The sequence below is a fragment of the Trichoplusia ni genome, chromosome 8 (genome assembly GCF_003590095.1).
Source record: "Trichoplusia ni isolate ovarian cell line Hi5 chromosome 8, tn1, whole genome shotgun sequence".
Classification (NCBI taxonomy): Eukaryota; Metazoa; Arthropoda; class Insecta; order Lepidoptera; family Noctuidae; genus Trichoplusia; species Trichoplusia ni.
Genome location: NC_039485.1, coordinates 14,664,390 through 14,684,401, shown reverse-complemented (window position 1 = coordinate 14,684,401; position 20,012 = coordinate 14,664,390). Strand labels below are relative to the sequence as shown.

The window sequence follows — 20,012 nt, the reverse complement described above, 5'->3', positions numbered from 1 at the left end:
TATCGTGTTAGTGACTCCATTATAATCTGTAAATGGCATGACAACAGCATTGTTACAGTTTGCTCAAATTCAACGGGATATTACCGTGTCATAAGGCAGAGAGATACTCACAACAACTAAAAAAGAAAATTAGTGTATCTCAGCCTCACTTGATTCAGAAGTATAACCAAAATATGGGTGGTGTCGACTTATCTGATCAAAATATTTCGTCAGTCAGAACTAGCATCCGGGGAAAAAAGTGGTACATGCCCCTTATTTTGCATTGTCTTGACATGTCAGTGCAAAATGCCTGGCTACTTTATAGATACAATGGTGGCAAACAAGATTTATTGTATTTTAGACGTCGCATAGCTATATCCATAATTGAATCGAATAAGTCTCGAAGCAAGCCTGGACCTAGCCGACAATCATCTCTAACTATGGATTCCCGATTTGATGACAAGGGTCATTATATAATAAAACAGCCCGATAATAAAAGAACGAGATGTGGACATTGCCACCGACAAAGCCCAGCAAGATGCATCAAATGTAATGTTGGATTGCATGTTGAATGCTTTCTTGCTTACCACACAAAATGCTAATTTAGTGTATGTTTTTCTTGTATTTTTTAATAAGTTTTCATTTGCTGCGGTTTTTTTTATTCTGATTACATTTTTAAATAACTATGAACAATAAACAACTTTTTTCTCATTTTTACGGTATTTTTCTTACTCCAAATCCTACTGTACCATATGTGGTACGGCTATTTCCCAGACCCCTTTTATTTCAGGATTTTAATTTTTTAGGTTTTCCTAATATTTAGACCCCTATCAACCTATATACTAAGAAAAAAACAAACATTTTAGAAAAAAATAGTTTCAGGACTAAATGGGTTAACATAATACGAATCACGTTTTAAGTATAAAGTCCTTTGAAAATAACTATATATTTTTTATTCATTATTTGAACAGTTTCCATTATTATTAAATAAATTTGTCTCTACATGTTTCAATATAGATATATTAATAGTAACAATTATAAAATTCAACTGCTGCCTCTTTACTCAAAGCCTCAAAAGTGTGTATTTTATAATGCTACCTCGTTTTGACATTTGGTTACATATGGCTTATCAAACGTAAACACAAAATATGAGTATAAATACCTCCTTTCTCGTGATCACTCTGGTGCAAGCAACGTGAGTGATGAATTTTTACAATACAATACGTTTTCGAATTAAACACTATCACGTTTTGGGTATACATCGCATAAAGACGGCGAATATTACACTAATTTACTTCAGCATATATAAAAAGAACATCGCGATTATTAAGTGGATCACCATGACATTTAAAAATAAGTTAATATATTTAATTTTGTTGAATTCTGCTGCAAGCAGACTTAGAGACGCGATACTCCTATTATTTTTTCAGCACTATATTTCTAGTAAAATTTTGTAACCGTTTCGGGACTGAACACGCTTCCTCGTATTTAAACAACTGCTTCTGAATTTCAGGCTTACAACACAACCTTACCGCTACTACAATTTTATTAACTTCACATCGTCACCAAATTGAAACAAAGACATTGAAATAATTTATTCAGTTGCGTAAACTTTGGCGTCATACGTAAAATAAATTTACGATAAAATGTATCTCCATTTCGATCAAATTATATTTGGATACAAACTTTTACCGTGACTTGTCTTTCATAAATTTACTGCTGAAGGTATTCACTTACTTCCTCAATTAAATCAAGTTCAATTCAAGTTTGGTGTAATAAAATAAAATGAGTAAAACCGATTGTTCTCACGCGATGACAACGAAGGTGACCGACGACGCTCATGATCGAAAGGTCCTTGTGGACCCAAAATGTGGCACCCCTTATACCTACGGAACTATTTCAGCAATCATATTATCACTCATATTATAAACGCGAAAGTTTGTATGGATCTATGGACGTACGGATGTTTGTTCGTAGTTCATGCAAAAACTACAGAACGTATATAGACGAAACTTGATACACAGATAGTTTATAACTCCGATAAACACATAGGACATTTTTATCCCGATTACTATAGCAATGGATGAGTATAACCATAATCCTGGTAACCAGTTTTCTATGACAGAGTTACTCAGTCTAATGGGTGGTGGTAGTCAGATATGCTACCACACCTCGTTTGGTGCGGTGTTCAGTTGAATCCAGTCAGAATAAAAGCTAAACGAACTCCTAAAGTTTCAGCGTAATTGGGAATATAAGCATTAATTATGTTATAATGAGTGTAACATCTGAAATGAGGTTGTATACATCCATTTGACATCGAGTTAAAATCAGTCTTTCGGTCTGTATATGTATTATGTTATATATATTTAAAAAACTATTTAGCCTTTGTAACTGTTGTGTGAATGTGTAATCAGGTTGTGAAGTTACTCCGATTTGTATAATAACAGACACACTATAAGTTAAATTTAATGACTTTAACTAATGCTCATCATGGCTATACCATGGTTCTTATAATAATATTACTAATTCATTTTGTGACATCACACATCATCACATCTTAATTAAAAAACATACGTAAGTACTTTATTATTAAAAAGTCTGATCTGAAAATGTAGAGTTCAAAGAAAGAGAAAATGCGTAACCTATTTACATTAAATATATATACTCAAATACCATATCATACATTCATAATATATTTAAATTCGTCGTTTCTTTGTTACATTTGACCGGTAGAAGCTGCGAGTTTAGACTTTCTATTCTCAAATGCAATTATTATTTTCGTTACATTTCTAATACAGATAAACTATATACCTTAGAACATTAGGTTCAAACAAGTTCTCCAATGAAGGCTTGTACATAATGTACCTACCTACCTATATATCCTAGGAAGCGGCCTGAAGAAGGTGACCGCTAGGTTCAACTCTAGGTAGGTACATGTGTGTGGGCTACAGGCTACGGCTCGGCGAGGCGCTAAACATATAGCTATATAATATTGTGCAGACGACTCGCGGTCGCACGGATTTAAAAAGATTATACTACACTACATTACGATTATTAAGTTTCACAAACAAGAAGCCGGCTAAACAAATAACATTATACAAACCATGAAGCGACACCGATCGTCTCGGCAGTTTCCTCGTCTCCAACATTGTGAAAAAAACAAAATGCCACTTCCAAGGTGATCGTCATTTGAACCAATTCATAACACCACACTTTCATTCGTCAAACCAGTTTTTGAATCCTGTTCATTCTGAAAACTTACTTTCATTGTGCACTTCGGGAAATATATCATAAAAAACTTTGAATCGGTCAAAAACGAAGAACCTCTTATTTGGCAACTGAACAATATTACGGATCTCAAAATTGCCGAAGAAAGAGGATCGAGTTAAGAATGCGGAACGTGTCCATTAACGACCGAAATAACTGTTATTTTACATAGGGCGGTGCGTGCAGTGGCGTGCGCCCACGGCGGTGTGCGAGCGGCGAGCGGCGAGCGCGGAGCCGCCGCGACATGGCGCGATGCACTGACTCGCGTTGGACTTGCAGAAATTTGCAGCGTCGCCGCCCTTGACGGGGGCGTTGCTCCGAGCCAGGGACGGACACCGAGTTGCGCACGCGACGCTCCCCCGCGGCCCACTGCACACCCGTCACCCGACAAGCCCATCACTACTGACCAAAACTATCATTATTAATACAAAACCACAACGATCCGACTAACACTGTAACCTAGACTTGCAAAATAAATTAAAACTAACGCAACGTTAACCAACGTAGCATCTTACTCAACCTCGAGTATTAACTGCAGGAACGATAATTCTAGTGTTCTTACTTTGATCTCGATAAGCAATAGGTAAGCATCGATCGGTATCGTGAGCTATTTTTAGCCAGTAGGCGCTGGGGGGCGGCGACCGTGAGCTCTCGCGTTAGCAGACGGCGCCCGCGCACCACAGATGTCAGGGTCGCGGTGCCCCCTTATCTAATGTGATATTTTATTTAAGTCCTTGCTAAAAATGTGTGCAACACATTCTCATCCTAAAATTACATGAAAAATATGTAATAACCTTTTTAGTGCTAAACCAGTCCTTAATAGCCGCTTTCTTTGGCTTTCTTTTTCATATTTGCGGTGAAAGAACGAGTGGCATCGCGGAATGCGCCTTGTAGGTATATAGGAGTGACGTCGCCGTGACCACGGGAGGCTGGAATGCTGCCTGAGCCCTCCGCCGCCGCCGCCCCTCACAATCCGGACGCGGCCTTTAAACCGCTCCGACGTGTTTGCAGAGTTGTTTGCACATTTTTTTACATTCCCGTCCTTTTATTAAGCCTTTCTGTACTACCTACCTCAATATAGAAATAGATCCCGCGAGCTTTACTGGAGTAGGGATTTATTATCGCGTTTTAGATTATATTTTTATTTAAGACAGATATTGTTTATATTCTCTAAATTTGATACGCCAATAAGGAGTACTAACTCTCGTATGACACTCGTGTGGCTAATTTGGAAAGAAATAGAATTGTTATTCTTAAAAAATAATAATCGATGTATCCAACAGCGAGACTATGAAATGGATAAGTGAAAGAAAGTGCAATCGATTTCACTTTCAAAACTAAATTAACTTTCTCCAGTGACATGTCTTACGTAATCTCAACAAAACAAGACAGTAATAACCGCAACATTTATATCTGTAAAGGTCGTCAGACTACATTGCCTACAAAAGACACCTCAAAATAAGTTCATCATTAAAAACGCCTCATTCTTTTAATGTCATTTATTTACACTTCAATTCCACAATCTACATAAGGTTATAATTTTCTCTGCTTTTAATTTCCTGAGACTGACGCTACGGTACTGTTTGAAACTAGATGAAAGATGTCCTCGTAACTCAATTAGTAAAATAGATCTTCACTCTTCTGTTAAATGTAAAAACTTACAAAAGTCAACAAATCAATCTCATAAATAAAGTCTTTACATCCTATATTTTTGGTTGTATATACATCACTTGAGCGACTTGAAAACCGTTTTTGTTATCTTCTCAAAGGAAATGCCACATCCAATTTAATTGCGAACCGGATAAATGCTTGCGCAAAATATTTTTGAGGTTACATTACGGTGCTTTTTGCTCACATCCCGAAATCATTTAAAAATTCCTTGAAGACCTTTTAAGCCTATAAAAATCTTCAGGGAATAGGATTCGGTGTGGTTATTTTGTCAGATTGAGATAGTATCGGACCACAAAGTAACAATGACTCAGTTAACCAAGTGTAGTGAGATGATATGCAAAGTGGTGAGTTCTGGTGAGTCAAAGAATGAACGCCGACAGTTAGGTCTTAGTCGTCACTTTAATGGTCTTACAGCGGGATTCCAACCACCTTACTTTCTTCTCGGGAATTGATTTGAAAGTACTCATACTACCACTGAAATAATTAAAACTATTCTACTATTATCCACTAACTTGTTACGCAGCTGAAATATCTTCGATCATATTTTATTTGCAGTAAAGTTGTTTGCACGAAACCGTCTTTTAACTACATAGATAGTTTATTTAAAGTGTAAAATAGCGATAATAAGCGGGAATTTTTTCATGTCTACTGTAAAACAGGTAGAAAGAGTTAATTAAGGTAAGAGCAGAAAACACTTAAATGTCCAGAGGTGAAGTTTAGTAAAGAATGTATACAATGTTGTTATTTCACCTCTTCTCAAAAACTTACTTTACACAACATATTAAAGAACATTTGAAATACAATTATCAGAAAAAAAAGACCTAAATCCAATTTCGGCAAAAATAAAATTACCTCAACCTCATCATCTGATCTTCGTAATAATACGAGCCACACATTACACTGTACGTTATGTAATTGAATGCAAGGCGAGTTATTACACAACTGGAACATTTTTAAAGGGTATTATGTATCGATATCCTACTCAGAGGCACGCTAGAAATGTGGTCCAAGCCTTGCACCAAAACTATATTACGCCATGTGTTCTGAACAGGTGTATTAACCGCCGCCGCAGTGCACCTTGTGCAGGCGTCGCGCCGAGCGTAAGGTTTCTTAAATAACTACATCCATAAACACGATTATATACTATTCACTAAAACAAAAGCCGACTTCTTCTTAGGACTTCTTTTTGAATGGTTTTCGTACAACCTGGTGTCAGAATTTGAAACCGCAAAAGAACAGGAATTACACACCCTTGAAAAATTATCGTGTGCTTGTACCGTAACGTGTTTTTCACAGTTTTAGCAAGTGATAACTTTGTTAATAAGTAGATTAATTTGAGCACACATTACTGTGACTGGGACTCGAACTCACGACTTTTGAGTTGGCAATTCGGCGGTCACACCAATACGAGTCGAGCCTCAGGACGAAAATGGAACAGGAATTTAAATCGATGTTACTGAATCAGTGTAACAGGCGTTAATGGAAAACGTCATCGAGATATAGAGAGAATATAGAGTACTAATATTTAAGATTTCCATTTTATTTTAAACAAATATTAAATTATACGAGACAACTTGACATCAAAATACCCGTATCGTCGATGGTTCTAAAGATTCATATAAAATCTAGATTAAAGTCGGATTTAAAACTTAATGGGACGGAACCATAAATAAGAAAAAAAATCTATTGAGGATGTCATAAATAACACGTTTCTCTACGAGTTCATTAACACGCTACATCTAAGAAATTTACATAGGTTTCTTTTAAACTATTATGTTTCTCTAATAGCTTATTATAGAACGAGTTTTATCATAATATTGTTCAAGATGAATAAAATTCGCAAAAAAGTGAAGCAAAATGTTTTTCTTTTTTTGGTCCGTGTTTATGATGGCAATATAATGTAGTTTTATTTAGTAAAAAGTAGAAAAAACCAGTTGCGAAATAACTCCAACATTTTTTAGCAGTTTTACCTAACTAAGAACTAAGTTGCTTTGAAAACAAAATTATCAAGAAAAACTCGAGATGATTGCATGACAATGAACGAGCTCGTTGAAATTACATCAATTATGTCTTCATTATTTATAATTTTCCGATTAATTAAGCAGCGACGCCACGCAGGGGCAGTTGCTGTGAGTACTACTAGCGAGTAAGGTGGAGGTTTTGCTGCCATTCTCAAAGCACAAAATAACTACCATTTTTCTTTCATTTTTCTCATACGACTTAACGCTTATTTTTAAAGATTATTTTTAACATGTTTAAGGCTATACTTTTAGATTAAAGTCGATTACACCAAACTAACTTTTACAAACATTAATACCGATTTACTCATGTGCAGAAGAGTAAACAGTTTCAATGTTTTCAAAAGAAATGTACTTTTCATACAGTGGTGACTGGTCGTCTTGCTGACCTAGTCTATAGATCTTTAAGTATGTTATAATAGTAATTTTCCACTATCCTTAAGCATTGTCTTCTTTTGCTGCGGTCAATTGTTTATAATCAATTAATGTAAATAAGTTACTTATGTAGGGTAGGTATGTAATTTGTGCATTATGTTGTAAAAGAAGTAACAGCGTGCTTTGCCATGGAGTTGTTTCTTAAGTTCAAAAATCGCTGCCTTCTAACCTCGCTTGAATCTGGATAGTGATATTCATTTGTTTTTAGATTTTGGAGGTTCACTTGTATTAACATCACTTACCTGGGAGCGAGCATCTGATACATTTTAATAATTATGAATATCTTTACACAAAGTTTTGTAAAGCTTGACCCGGTATCGTCATGACGTCATTTGCGTTTGTTATGCAATGTGCTAAAACTGAACGCGGCACTTGTGACATAATGTACAAAAATTCCGAAGCTTTAAGCGGTGGAAACCCATTACTTGACCTTAAACATTCACTTTGCTGCCGCAAGGATCTACATTCATATTTTAAACATGTAATATTAATGTTTTACAAACCTTCCCAAAAACTCCTTTCGAACGAAGACTTCCTCTCTTTCTTCTTGACAACATTGACTGGTTTGCTGAAAACAAAAAAGAATAATTAGTCTTCAAGTCAAATAAGGAGACAGCTAGTATGTCGTATGTCACGATGAATGATGACATTATTTCTTAAACGTTAGATGATAGTGATAATAACCAGGGTAAGTTACAGTCACGCTACAAAAGTTCGCCAGTATGTGTACAATAATGAATAATAAAATGTTTTGCAACGAAATTACGTGTGAGTGCACAGTTTATTTACAAAGCGAGCAGCTAATCGAATGAACGTCGGTTGTGCACGCTTTGAGGCCACAGGCACAGCGGGTAGTGATTTATCGTAATTCTGTTTAAGTGACCAATTTCTGTAATAGTAACAATTAGCTTTGGCGGGAAGGCGTCGCACCCGCCTCCTACATCGACACACTCCCTGCTCCCGCCTATTGCCTCGAGACCTCGTAAATGCCGCATACCGCCAAGCGCAGTTCATTCATTTATTCCCTTTTTAAAGGAACGGCATTAATTGAGAAACTTATATTTTACTTTAAATGGTACTAGACTAGTTTCGTACAGTATGCATCAAACACACAAACAATCCTGGTGGAATATAGAAATAAAATAAGATTAATATAGTTTCCCAAAAAAAAAACCAAAGGCAATTTAAGTACGCCTAGGGTTCCAAAACCTGACGTTAATTTTTTAGAGTATTAAGTATTTATTCAGATAAAGATATGATATAGTTTCTGAATGAATATTAGAATTAAAATTAAAATTCTTAACTTTAATTGATTTAAAATCACCGAGTACATCAAATTCATAATTAATTTGCAGCTACAGCGACTGTTTCAACATTATTGGAATTCGTTTTAAAACATTTGACGACGAATAGCATCGTAAACAGGTCATCGGCTGTCTTTATCGAAATGTCAGGGTCCGTAGCGGCGACGAATCGAATCAGAATGCCAACAGTTTGGTGAATTTGAATCACGAATGCAACCGATATCATAGATTGTTTTATGTTTTACATCACAACGTTGAATCACGGCCAAAATTGCAAATATTGTTTGCAATTTATATTTTTTGTGACGTTATAATTTAAGTTTTAGAGTCAAGGTCTGACGAAGTAATTATGCGACTTTTTAAATGATTTCAATCACACCATCTTTCTTTCAACTTTCGCAAAAAATGTAATAAAATATTCCTTTATGGACTAACGTACAATTTCTTCGTTTCAGTTTCATATCTGCCAGTAGTAAGTGAATAAGATACGTATTGAAATTCACACAAGTAGTCAATGATATTTATATAGTCATTACATTCTCCATTCCATCGCAATAAGCACCTAGAACTATTTTCCGAGAAAGCTAGAGCAAAATGATTGGCGTTAGCGTTAGCTTCCTGGATCTTTATTAATTTAATACTATATACAAGATCATAACGATTACTTATACGCGTGAAATACCGAGCAATCTCGAAAGGCAGAATGGAATCAAGCCTAACCTAAGGTAAGCTAGGCTAACCACGTCGTGACTCCCCCCGCTGCCCGCGCCCCGCACGCCCCGCGCGTCTCGCTCGGCAGCGCGGGCAGGCTCGACGTGCCCACTAGCACCACTCGTTCACCGGAAAACCTTCACGATATTATTCAGTTACAAATATCGATCTACTTGACTTGATCACCTAAACCTTCTGCATTTAAACCGGTACCTGTTCATAACAACTTTCATAAGAGTCTCATAATGTTACACTTATATGGATTTAAATTGTAAGGTCATGTCAGGAACGCATCAAAGAAGTAAATGCTTACTTGCACGACTTAATTGCATTGAACACATGCCTTTTTTGTAATGAGAATGATAGTTATTAATTAAACGTTTACGCCTTCTATAAAGCGCTAGCAAATGTGACATTTGCTAGCCATCTATAGAAATTTATTGTCAAATATATTTAAAATACTTACTCTAATCTAATAAATTTACTGAATCGTAAGGTAGGGTTGTTATCCGAAATAAAATGTAAAAAGGCTAAGATATGATATTTTTCAATCTTTAACAGTGTATTCTGTAAATGTATTCTTAATTTATATTATATTGGATTGAAATTTATTTCTAAAAGTAGAGCCATTTGTTCGTAAAGAACATCACTGACTAATAGAGAAGACGATGAAGAAGATGTTTAAAGAAACATATGGTGGGAAAGACTTTCGCCAAAAGCAGAAAAAAACTTAAATTAAACCAAAAAACTTGCCATTAATTAACGATGGATTTTAATAGGATCCATCGGGGCTTATTATTGAAATAAGTTCAAACGTTTCGATCCCTTGTTGATTTTACGGTTAAGAGAAAATTGTTTAAATAAAATGCCGGCTCATAAATGTACCGATGGGACCTGCAATGCAACCTCATGTACACAACTCCGTTCATAGGTCAAGCGAGCTCACAAAGACATAAGTTATAATCCACAAATAAATCCGTTTCAAAATATTTTATCGTAATGGTCATTCGCGTAAATCTCAGCCAGAAAGAAACACCATGTAATTTATAAAGGAAAGGCTAGTGTTGATAAGGGTTCGCGGAGATCAGCTATCGACGGTGCGGGGCTCGGTACCGTTAGCGAGGCATACACGAGCGCCAGGACTTCTAAGAAATACTGTTCTCAACAATTGATTGTTTATCGTGGATTTTATTAAGTATTTTCTTAAAGTAACGTAGATCTAGTACCAGTACAGATTCATTATGTACGCCTAGTTCCAGGATGCTCAAGGAAATAGTACAATGTTGCCAAATTAAATACTCTTTTAATGTTGCCGACACTCAGAAACAAGTCCAATAGAATTTAATTAATTATGGACTAGGTTAAAACTAGTTCGACATTTCCAAGTCAGTATTAATAGCTGTCCTTTTCTCACGCTGCATGTAAGTAGAAGAAAGCAGACTACTCAAAATTTATCGTAGACGGGTATGATATTAAGTACAGCATTCGTATAGTCTAGTAAAGCAGACATGGCCTGCTTTTGGAAGAGTTAAATCTAGTGAAATGATTTATCCGGTATTTATGACGGAGAGTAAACATAGCTTAAGATACTGATGATAATTTTCGTGCCCCAAACTAAACAAATAATTTTTCTTCACATCTTGTCTTGGTTTTTATCGAACTTACTGATAGAGTTTTCTGAACAATTACTTCTTAAATTTAAAAGCCATTTCGATTACAGACTCGAATAGTAAATTATAAATGAGAAACTGGCTCACTTAAAATACAATCACCGAAAAACCATTATTGAATCTTTGGAATCGGTACGCCTACCTAATTGCTATTTTCGGTAAGAGCCTAAAATAGCATTTCAATAAGAAGAAATGTATCTGAAATGTTCAAGGACGCATTGCCTTTTATTCTTTAAAGAAGATAAAATAAGTAAAGTTTATAAGATTGTGACATCGTAGAGGTTTTCGCAGCAACTACTAAATTGATTTTGAAATTCAGGAATTCTGCTACCAATAGGAAATTGGGCACGGATCAGGTAGATAAGGATAAATCAACGTTTAGTTGACAAAATTGATCAATAGCACTTGCGCGTTGTAAATTGTTTACACCACTTTGGATCTATCGTGTTTACACACAAATATTCCTACTTCGTGTGTTTTTAAGTTCGCATGCAGTGTTTCTGCTAACAACTCTACTTTAAAATTTTCTCAAATTGCTCTCTGTAAACATATTAAAGTGACAGTGATAACATGTCCTCAATTAATTTGCATATTAGGGTTGTCCCAATTGCCAAATTCAACTTAATTTGAAATTGCCCTAATTCGCAAATAGTCTCGTTATAAATGAAGCATAAGGCTAGCTGATGAAAACTATATTACACTAAACTATCATACCAATATCAAGAAGTATACATATTACTATAATATTAGATAATAAAAATAAAGACAGAGTATAAAAAAGTATATCAAACTATGTTATCCTGCAAGTTGGATCAAACTCCATTTTTCGTGTAAATTTGTTTAAAATTGGATAAGTAGTTTAGGAGTCCATCTCGGACAATGTGACACTTATGTATATAAATTAAGACTTATAAAATAGTAATAGTCTCTCAATTACTGTACTCTCAGTTACTCAATTAATGTAGAGCGCAATATTAACGATTCTAACTTAGTATTTTCTGGCTCTATAAAGTTACATTGAGTACACACATTTGTATTTTTCTGTAATTGATTAATAAGACACCTATTTGCTTACAGACGCTCGTATAATACTAATAACTAATGGGGTACCGATTAGTCTTACAATAATAATTTTAAGGCAACAATACTTTACTGCACTTGTTATTGCATGCATTGGAACTCTTGATTACTACGCTTTACGAACAACAATTTAAAACAAAAAATACACCAGCTATAATATGGTTCTTCGTAGGAAAGGATTTACGTTTACGAAACAAGAGTTTTATCTTAGAAAATTCGTAGTAAACGCTGTGTTACTGCCTCTTCATTTCGTTCCTTGCACAAAATATGTTGATAACGGAGTAGGAATGATAGAGGCAGCATTTAAAAAACAAAAAGTTAGTTTCAGACCCCTTTTATAAATTATAATTATAAAACACTTCTATAAACGTAATAGTCTGTGAAATGTCTGAATTGAAAAACCCATTTCTATTTAGAAAAAAAAGGTTATTTAGAGAACAAGAAATAAGTGCATTTTCATCATATGAAAACCTATCTGAAGACTCCTTTAGGCGTCCTGATGAATTGTGCGCTACACTTACATGTGTTTATAATTGTTATCATTTTATGCCTGTACTAGTAAATGACTAAATAGCCCCCTTATAAACGGGACGGCGAACAAGTCGATAAATGGAAAGTGGGAGAAGCGTGCGAACAGGGTCGAACGTGCTATTGTCACCGCGACGTCACTTTGCGATATTTCCTCTACATGAGTACAGTACACAATGGTGTACACACATTATAGGTAAGTGTATATGAACAAGATCAAGGCGCCTCGTTCACCGCTTCCGCCTCTCCAGTTTGGAATTCCATACATTCACCGAGTCGATACGGGTTAAATTAAATGACAAAGTTGGAATGCGGCGTTGTACGCAGAGCGGTATTGCAAATATTTCATTTATTAAAACTTTTAAATGTACTTCTGTGGAGGGACAACGAGTTTTACCAATTATTGGGGATTTTGGCTGTATATAAATTATGTTTTATTTTATTTCTACAATATTGAGTTTTGCCGATATTGTGTTTTTTGCACAGTATAAGTACACCAACCGGCCCGCAAAATATTTGTACCTCAATGAGGTTCGTAAAAAAAACTACGCAATGTCCCGAATACTGAAATGTAACTTACTCTGGCACTTTTTGAAACATTAGATACAAAATAGTAAAATAGAACTTGAAATGGTCGAGATGAATTAAAACTGATGTCGTTTAAGTTTTGACTACAAGAGCCCAAAACCATTTGGTTTGCTGCTTACTGGTAGCATAATATTATCATAACATCAAACGATTTGTTTACAGCTTACATACCTAGCTACAGACACAACTATACATTGCAAACATTATGCTTACATTCTCTCGTATAAGTATTGGATGTCATCGTAAACGAAAATGCAAAGGACTGAGAGTATTTTCGATTATATCGTTGCGGCCTATGTCTATCATTATCGGTACGTATGAGAGAAAGTATAGACAGATACAAACATAAATTTAATAACAGTATTAGATGTATTGGTTTGCGGAGACGCGTCTGAGAGTTGCAGGGCCAATGAGTGCGGGCGACGAGCGACGCGGGTACCGTTACTCGCAGCACCCGCGCCGGCCACACCAACCTCAGACGATGCAGCCTACTTAATAACAAATAATCGACCACTCATGTGGGATTATGTACCAATCGACGGATTTGTAAGATGCCACCTAATGAACCAAACAGAAATAGGTATTTCGAAATTTACGTTAAGCTCAGCTCAGCTTCAAATGAGGATGAACAGCTACTTGGAATTCAAACAAAACCTAGTTGAAATAGCGGCCAACATTTGCGACCAATACCTAAGTGTTACGCGTACAGACGTTTACTGAATACTATAGTAAATCTGAGAAGATGGTCCGTTATAGAGTACGTGCTGAGTGACCTCGAATGTTGTCTTGTGTCCCAGACGCAGTGACTTGCACATTGATGTAAAACAAAACTGTGCTCCAAAAATAGATTATGTGCAGTGACCACGCCCAGTCACATTCTAGGGCAAGTCAATATTGTGTACTACAGCGATCATTTACATTACACCCATCCATTATAAAGGCCCGATCGAAAGCTCGGTAAGTTCTCATTATTGTGGTATTCGTTACTGAGCATGTTTTCTCTTTCAAACTAGAATGTGGGTCATATCGTGATCGTTATTGCTTTGATTATCTATAAAAAAAACATCAATTTTACAAATATGTAGTATGAGGACCCATTCTGTCAGATGTTTGTCTCAAATAAGTAGGCATAGCTTGCTTAAGTTAAGTTATTAAGTGAGATCCTTATGCACAAATTATACATTGAAGAAAAAAATTCAATAAATTTATTTTGATTTTGCATTCATCACTAAGGCACATTATTCCAGGGTCCCGTTCCGGCTTTTCTAATTAAGAGAAATGTTGGTTAAGCAAAAACACTGCAGATATAAATTCTAACTTCCAATGTTACATTACAGTAGTAAAAGTTGAGTAGTTTTGAAGTTAGAGAGGTAACAGTGCTCGCGATATATAGGTTTATGCCCCTCAAACTGACAGGAACGCAACACTCTGGATACGTACTTTAATAAACTATTTAACATATGTATAATAAACCTCTTTGGAAGATTTGATCAGGAGAGTACGATAGGTCACTATGATTGTGATGATAAGGGCGTAGGTTGAGTAGTCTGTATGCCCTCCTGTGTGTCCGTAATGACACGGGTTTTACATTAAAAACCCAAGTCACGTGCTGATTTTGTCATTACAGTTTTCAAAAAGGTATCAAAGTTTTCATATCTTTAGAAAATATTATTGAATTCCTTATTCGTTTTTAGCGATTAGATCACCAATTGTGCAATTTTTAACTATTAATGAAAAGATCCTATCAATACATCATTTGTTTGTCTGTACGTACTGTGTGCCTTTGCAACTTCATAGCAAACTAGAACTTTGTCGGGGATACCTACATACGTAGTGTATTTAGGCACGTAAAGTTGGCACGTCTACAGCGTCGACCGCGCAGGGCACACGTTGACTGCAGGCGCAATGCGGTAATTATTGTAACTTCTATTCAGAGGACTTTTAACAAGGCCTTGAATTTCCTACTATACCTTATGCCAAAACATATCAAGCAACAAAAGAATAAACGTTAAATTATGTACTGTAAATTCCAAGTGTCCAACATAAAAACTAAGAGACGGGCGACGTTGGGTAGTATAAAAATTAAGAAATATGTCATCGTCATAATCTTATCCTATTCTTCTCCAAACTATGAAAAATGAAAACGTTTTGCCAGTGGCCTGGAATCGAACCTCAACGAATACCGACATGACAATTCAAGATCATCGGGCATTTCATGCCGGAGCTATGAGATTGCCTTTAACAATGAAAAAAATATAATTAGCGGGGAAGTGTGTTGAAAGCATTTTTATTGCTTAATGAGCCACGAAAATGACTTACGTTTGGGGCCGGTTACAGGAGCTATTTGAAAATTTTCGCTTGACCCCATTCCGAGGTCATCAGTTCGAACTGACCTATATACGTATTTGGCCAATATTTTAGCGAAAATAATGAGTTGCCCGAGGAGAATATATTTGTTTTTTATACTTGTTAACCAATGGGATTTGGACACAAATATGCTTCGTAGATATAGGATCTACTCTCGGTATATAAAACAAAATAATTTACAGATATTCTGAAACAAAAGACTAACTGAAGAATTTCATTTTGAAATTTTCAATAAATCTAGTTTTCAATGATATTTTAAGCTTATTATTTTTAGACTATATTACCACAACATAACGTATCTTTCACGTTAATAAGTTAAAAGTAAACACTGGGTTCTCCGTACTTTCCCGATGATGACAAGCATTGTGAATAATGCATGTAAATAAGATGAAGTAGCGAAGCCAATCAATCCACATGAATTATGTAGGGTCTATTTTGTGGCGCTAGAACACTTAACCCACGTTTACACCAGGAAAGTATACACTTAACGCTTGCATTGAATGTAGAATACTACTTTATTTATCAAGGTAGAAAGACACAGAAGTCTGAAAAAGATCTTGCTCGAAAATTTGTAATTAAAACTGAATATATCGTAACACAGTTTTACTTATTTTTTTTTTGTGTTATAATGAAAGTAGGTATTAAAGTCGTCCGAAACGGCTTGACCGATTTTATGAAATATTAATGTTTTATTTAATTGGTCTGAAAATCGACTGCTATTCAATTTTATACCCCTAAGTTGACAAGGATCGTCGACCACCAACATTTATTTTCTTTTTATTCTTATACAATATTTGAAAAACAAAAAAAGACATTATAAGTCCTTTACTTAAATTGCAAAACAACGATTACCGGATCAGACAGCTATTTACAAAAAAAGTATTTATTATATTTAAACATTGGACTAAAATTAAACACATAACATTCTAGACTCAGTTTTTCGGAACTCGATTTTGTAATATTATTTTCTGGATCTTTATAAATATCTTTATAACCAATGCAACTTGGAGGGTTAAATCGTGAGACTCCACATATAAATAATAGGCATATTTATGTACGCAAACCTGTAATACATGTATATTTATGCAAAAATGTAGCAAAGCCTCTCAATATACTGTTATAATCATGGGTCAAAGACTAAAAACAAAACAAAAAGCTGTCGTCATCAGCCGCGAGATACATGTACCTATATATCATGATGTCACATCTCATGTTGGCACACAAGAAAAGTCATGAGAACAAAATGTCATGAGTCATTAGCAGCCAGGACATTACTGATGTTTACCGTACGAACGTTATTCTCGACAAATCGTTGGTACATGTGAATATAAACGTAACAATTTTCAATATAGCATCATTCATGTTCAATATGACCGAGGAACAAAGGACTCTTACAGCAAAGTGTTTAATCATCGTAAACGTTTAGGTATTTTGTACTTAAAGTGTCTTGACAATAGATTACCTAATCTCCATTTAAAAGAACACACTTTAGAAGTATTTCGAATGTTGCAGAGTGCATTCGTTGCACAAAACACTTCAAATGTAGAGTCGGAACGTGAAATTCCAGTCAGATATTACGCAATGAGCTTGCACGTATATTGAAATGCCGAACAAATACTGCCATTGCATAAAAACATTAAATTTATGTTCAAATATTAGGCACCTTCTGTGTATTAGTCCATTTCCCAAATCGGTTATATGACTACTAATTTGTATCAAATTCAATAAGACAACAAATACAATAATACAACTGTCAAAATAAAAGTTATTTGATTTATATAATTTTATAAAACATGTTTTCAATTAAGTAGATAAAAAACTTAATCTCTTTAGTGACTTGAATGGGGCTGAAGTTGTCAGACCATTGTTTGTTTTTCTCACATAAGAATTATTTTTAGTTATCAGTTGCGAGCCATTTTTAATCGACTTCAAAAAAAGGAGGAGGTTCTCAATTCGACTGTATTTTTTTTTTTAAACTCCATTTTGTGTTTTCATTATTTAAAAATAAGAAAAAATATTTTAAATTAAACTTAAAATCTTTTTTCGTAGTACCTGAAGTGTTTTCAGCCATGTAATAAACTTTATAGCCTGCCAGACTATTGAAGTTCGCAATACGCATGCAACAATATCATATATCCTAATCACGTTGTTTCTGACGAATTGGGTTTCATAACATGAATAGCTGCACTACCACGACTTATAAATAAAACAAATGCAATTGTGGGAGCGAGACAGCACCTTACACCGCGTAGAGTCGCATCTCGCTTCCACACGAACAGTAACTCTACATTTTGACGCAGTGGTGACCCCCTGTAGGAAATTTTGTATGAAATATATATATAAAGACCACGAAATAGTAACGCAAAATACATTTTTATTTATTCAGATTTCCAAGTAAACAGTTACAAAACTTAAAAAAAGTGATTGCAATACGTACAAGGATAATATATTAATCATCAAAAAAAAGTTTATATTTCGAATTTTCGGTCCGAATTTGCGAAGTGGTGAAAAAAATATTTTTGTTTATCTAAAAAAGGCATGGTATCATTTCTATTTTATACTTATTTACTTTTATAACTTACAAAAAGCTGTCGATATATGTAGCTTGTATCTGACTAATGTTGTCTTTATTATAAATATCTATTTCTGTGACTCTCCTATTTGAATTACTCTTTATATTAGAGTTACGACTGCCGATAGATCAGTCTCGGGTATGCATCAGCTGACTGGTCGAACAATGATTACAATTTACTTTCTATTTCATGTTCTGAAACCATGAACATTTCGTCTTGATTAGTATGCTTTTGCGAATTATGTTATACAACAGGAAAATTGAATTTAAATCAACGTTTTATTTACGCTTAAATATTTGCAGTGGCCGTCGTTACGTATTTTAATTCAGTATTCAACGGCCCTTTACAATATTGGAAGATTAATTTAGTGTGACACGCTTTATAAACGATCTTTCATACGCAAAGGTATAATTAAATGCGTTTAAGCGTACTGCGTGCGATTCTCAAAAGAGATTTTCTTTCTTTTAGATAAACAGTATGTGTCACAGTTTTGCCAATGTGAGTACTTACATTTTACTTCAGAAATTATCTTTTGAAATAAAACGGTTCAAGTGGCCAAATACCTACTTGTTGTGTACACATTGTCTTAATTGGAAAAGTATTTGTATACATATGTACACAAGCAGTCAAACATCCTCAAAAGTAGGTCAGTTATATTTGACAGCGCTCCTCATTTCACTAATTTTACCGTTGTCTTTGGTACTGCGTCGATGTTCACCAGCTTACTACATTATATTGAGTTATTGCGGTTCGTATTTTATGATGTTCTAAACTTAATCTTTGGTTACAGAAATATTCTTATTTTAGTGGTAGAATTCGATAGCGTTTGAGTGAGTAGCTAGTGTAGTGCAGCTAGGGCACTAGTAGGCAGGACGCCTATCGCAGAGGGCGAGGGCGCAGTTGGTCGGCGGTGGCGCCCCCTGCCGCCACCCCGCTATTGTTACCCGCTAGTTTGCATGAAAATAGAGAAAACTCTCCATGTGTGTCGCCGTTCCAAATAAAATATTCTTTTCTTTGTTTTTAGCCGTTGTTCCTGTGCAACTAGTAGAAGTATTGTTTGTTGAGAAAACAATGAAGTTAGGTATTTTATCATTTAGCGGAATCTTTATAAAATAATTTCGCTAGTTACGTAAAACATTGTATTGTCTCTATATCCCCATCTTCGACACTAACAGGTGAAAGTTAACAAGTTCTTCAATAAAATAGATATTCAGACTTCCATGAAAGATGGCCTATAATTAAAGTATATGTGAAATGTACATGCACATCGAGTTAACCGACCGGAATAAATTAGAAGGAATCTAGTTCGCGCTTATCTACCCATGTACTAACGAATCATTGTGTGCAAGCCAGTTTTCTGATATTCAGAGCACAAATGTGGTGGAACTAGGTACCTGTTTATTGTTACCTAATGCAAATAAAGCGAACCCACGTGCGTGCCTATCAAATAAATAAAGAATGAAATAATAAGACATATCGGTGTGCACTGTGCAGCGTCTGCCGTTCTGTATAGTGTCAACCACGTGTAAAAAATGTACTAAATCATCATCATCATCCCTATAACGAAATATTTCTTTATTCTTTATATTTGTACAGGCCTTTAAAATGTTACGAAATTGAAAACAATTAAAAAAATCACGCCTTTGAATTTAAAACTAGTAGTCGCAGCCGCACACGTATATGGACATATTAATTTCAAAGAAATACCCCTACACCTGGACCCAGAACAAAATGGGTAATCGTTTAAGCTTGCATAATTTGAAATAATCCAAGCATCCAATAGAACAACAAGCTCAGCTAAAAAACGCAGAAAATTAACTA

General features: G+C 35.1%; 1 protein-coding gene across 1 annotated transcript in view; it reads right to left on the bottom strand.

The window, feature by feature from the left end:
* Positions 1-20,012, bottom strand: part of LOC113496393 — a 40,397-nt gene that overhangs the window by 7,521 nt on the left and 12,864 nt on the right. Inside the window, exon 3 of the mRNA XM_026875582.1 lies at positions 7,874-7,938. Within this exon, the coding sequence (XP_026731383.1) occupies positions 7,874-7,938 (65 nt within the window). The remainder of the gene's footprint in view (positions 1-7,873; positions 7,939-20,012) is intronic.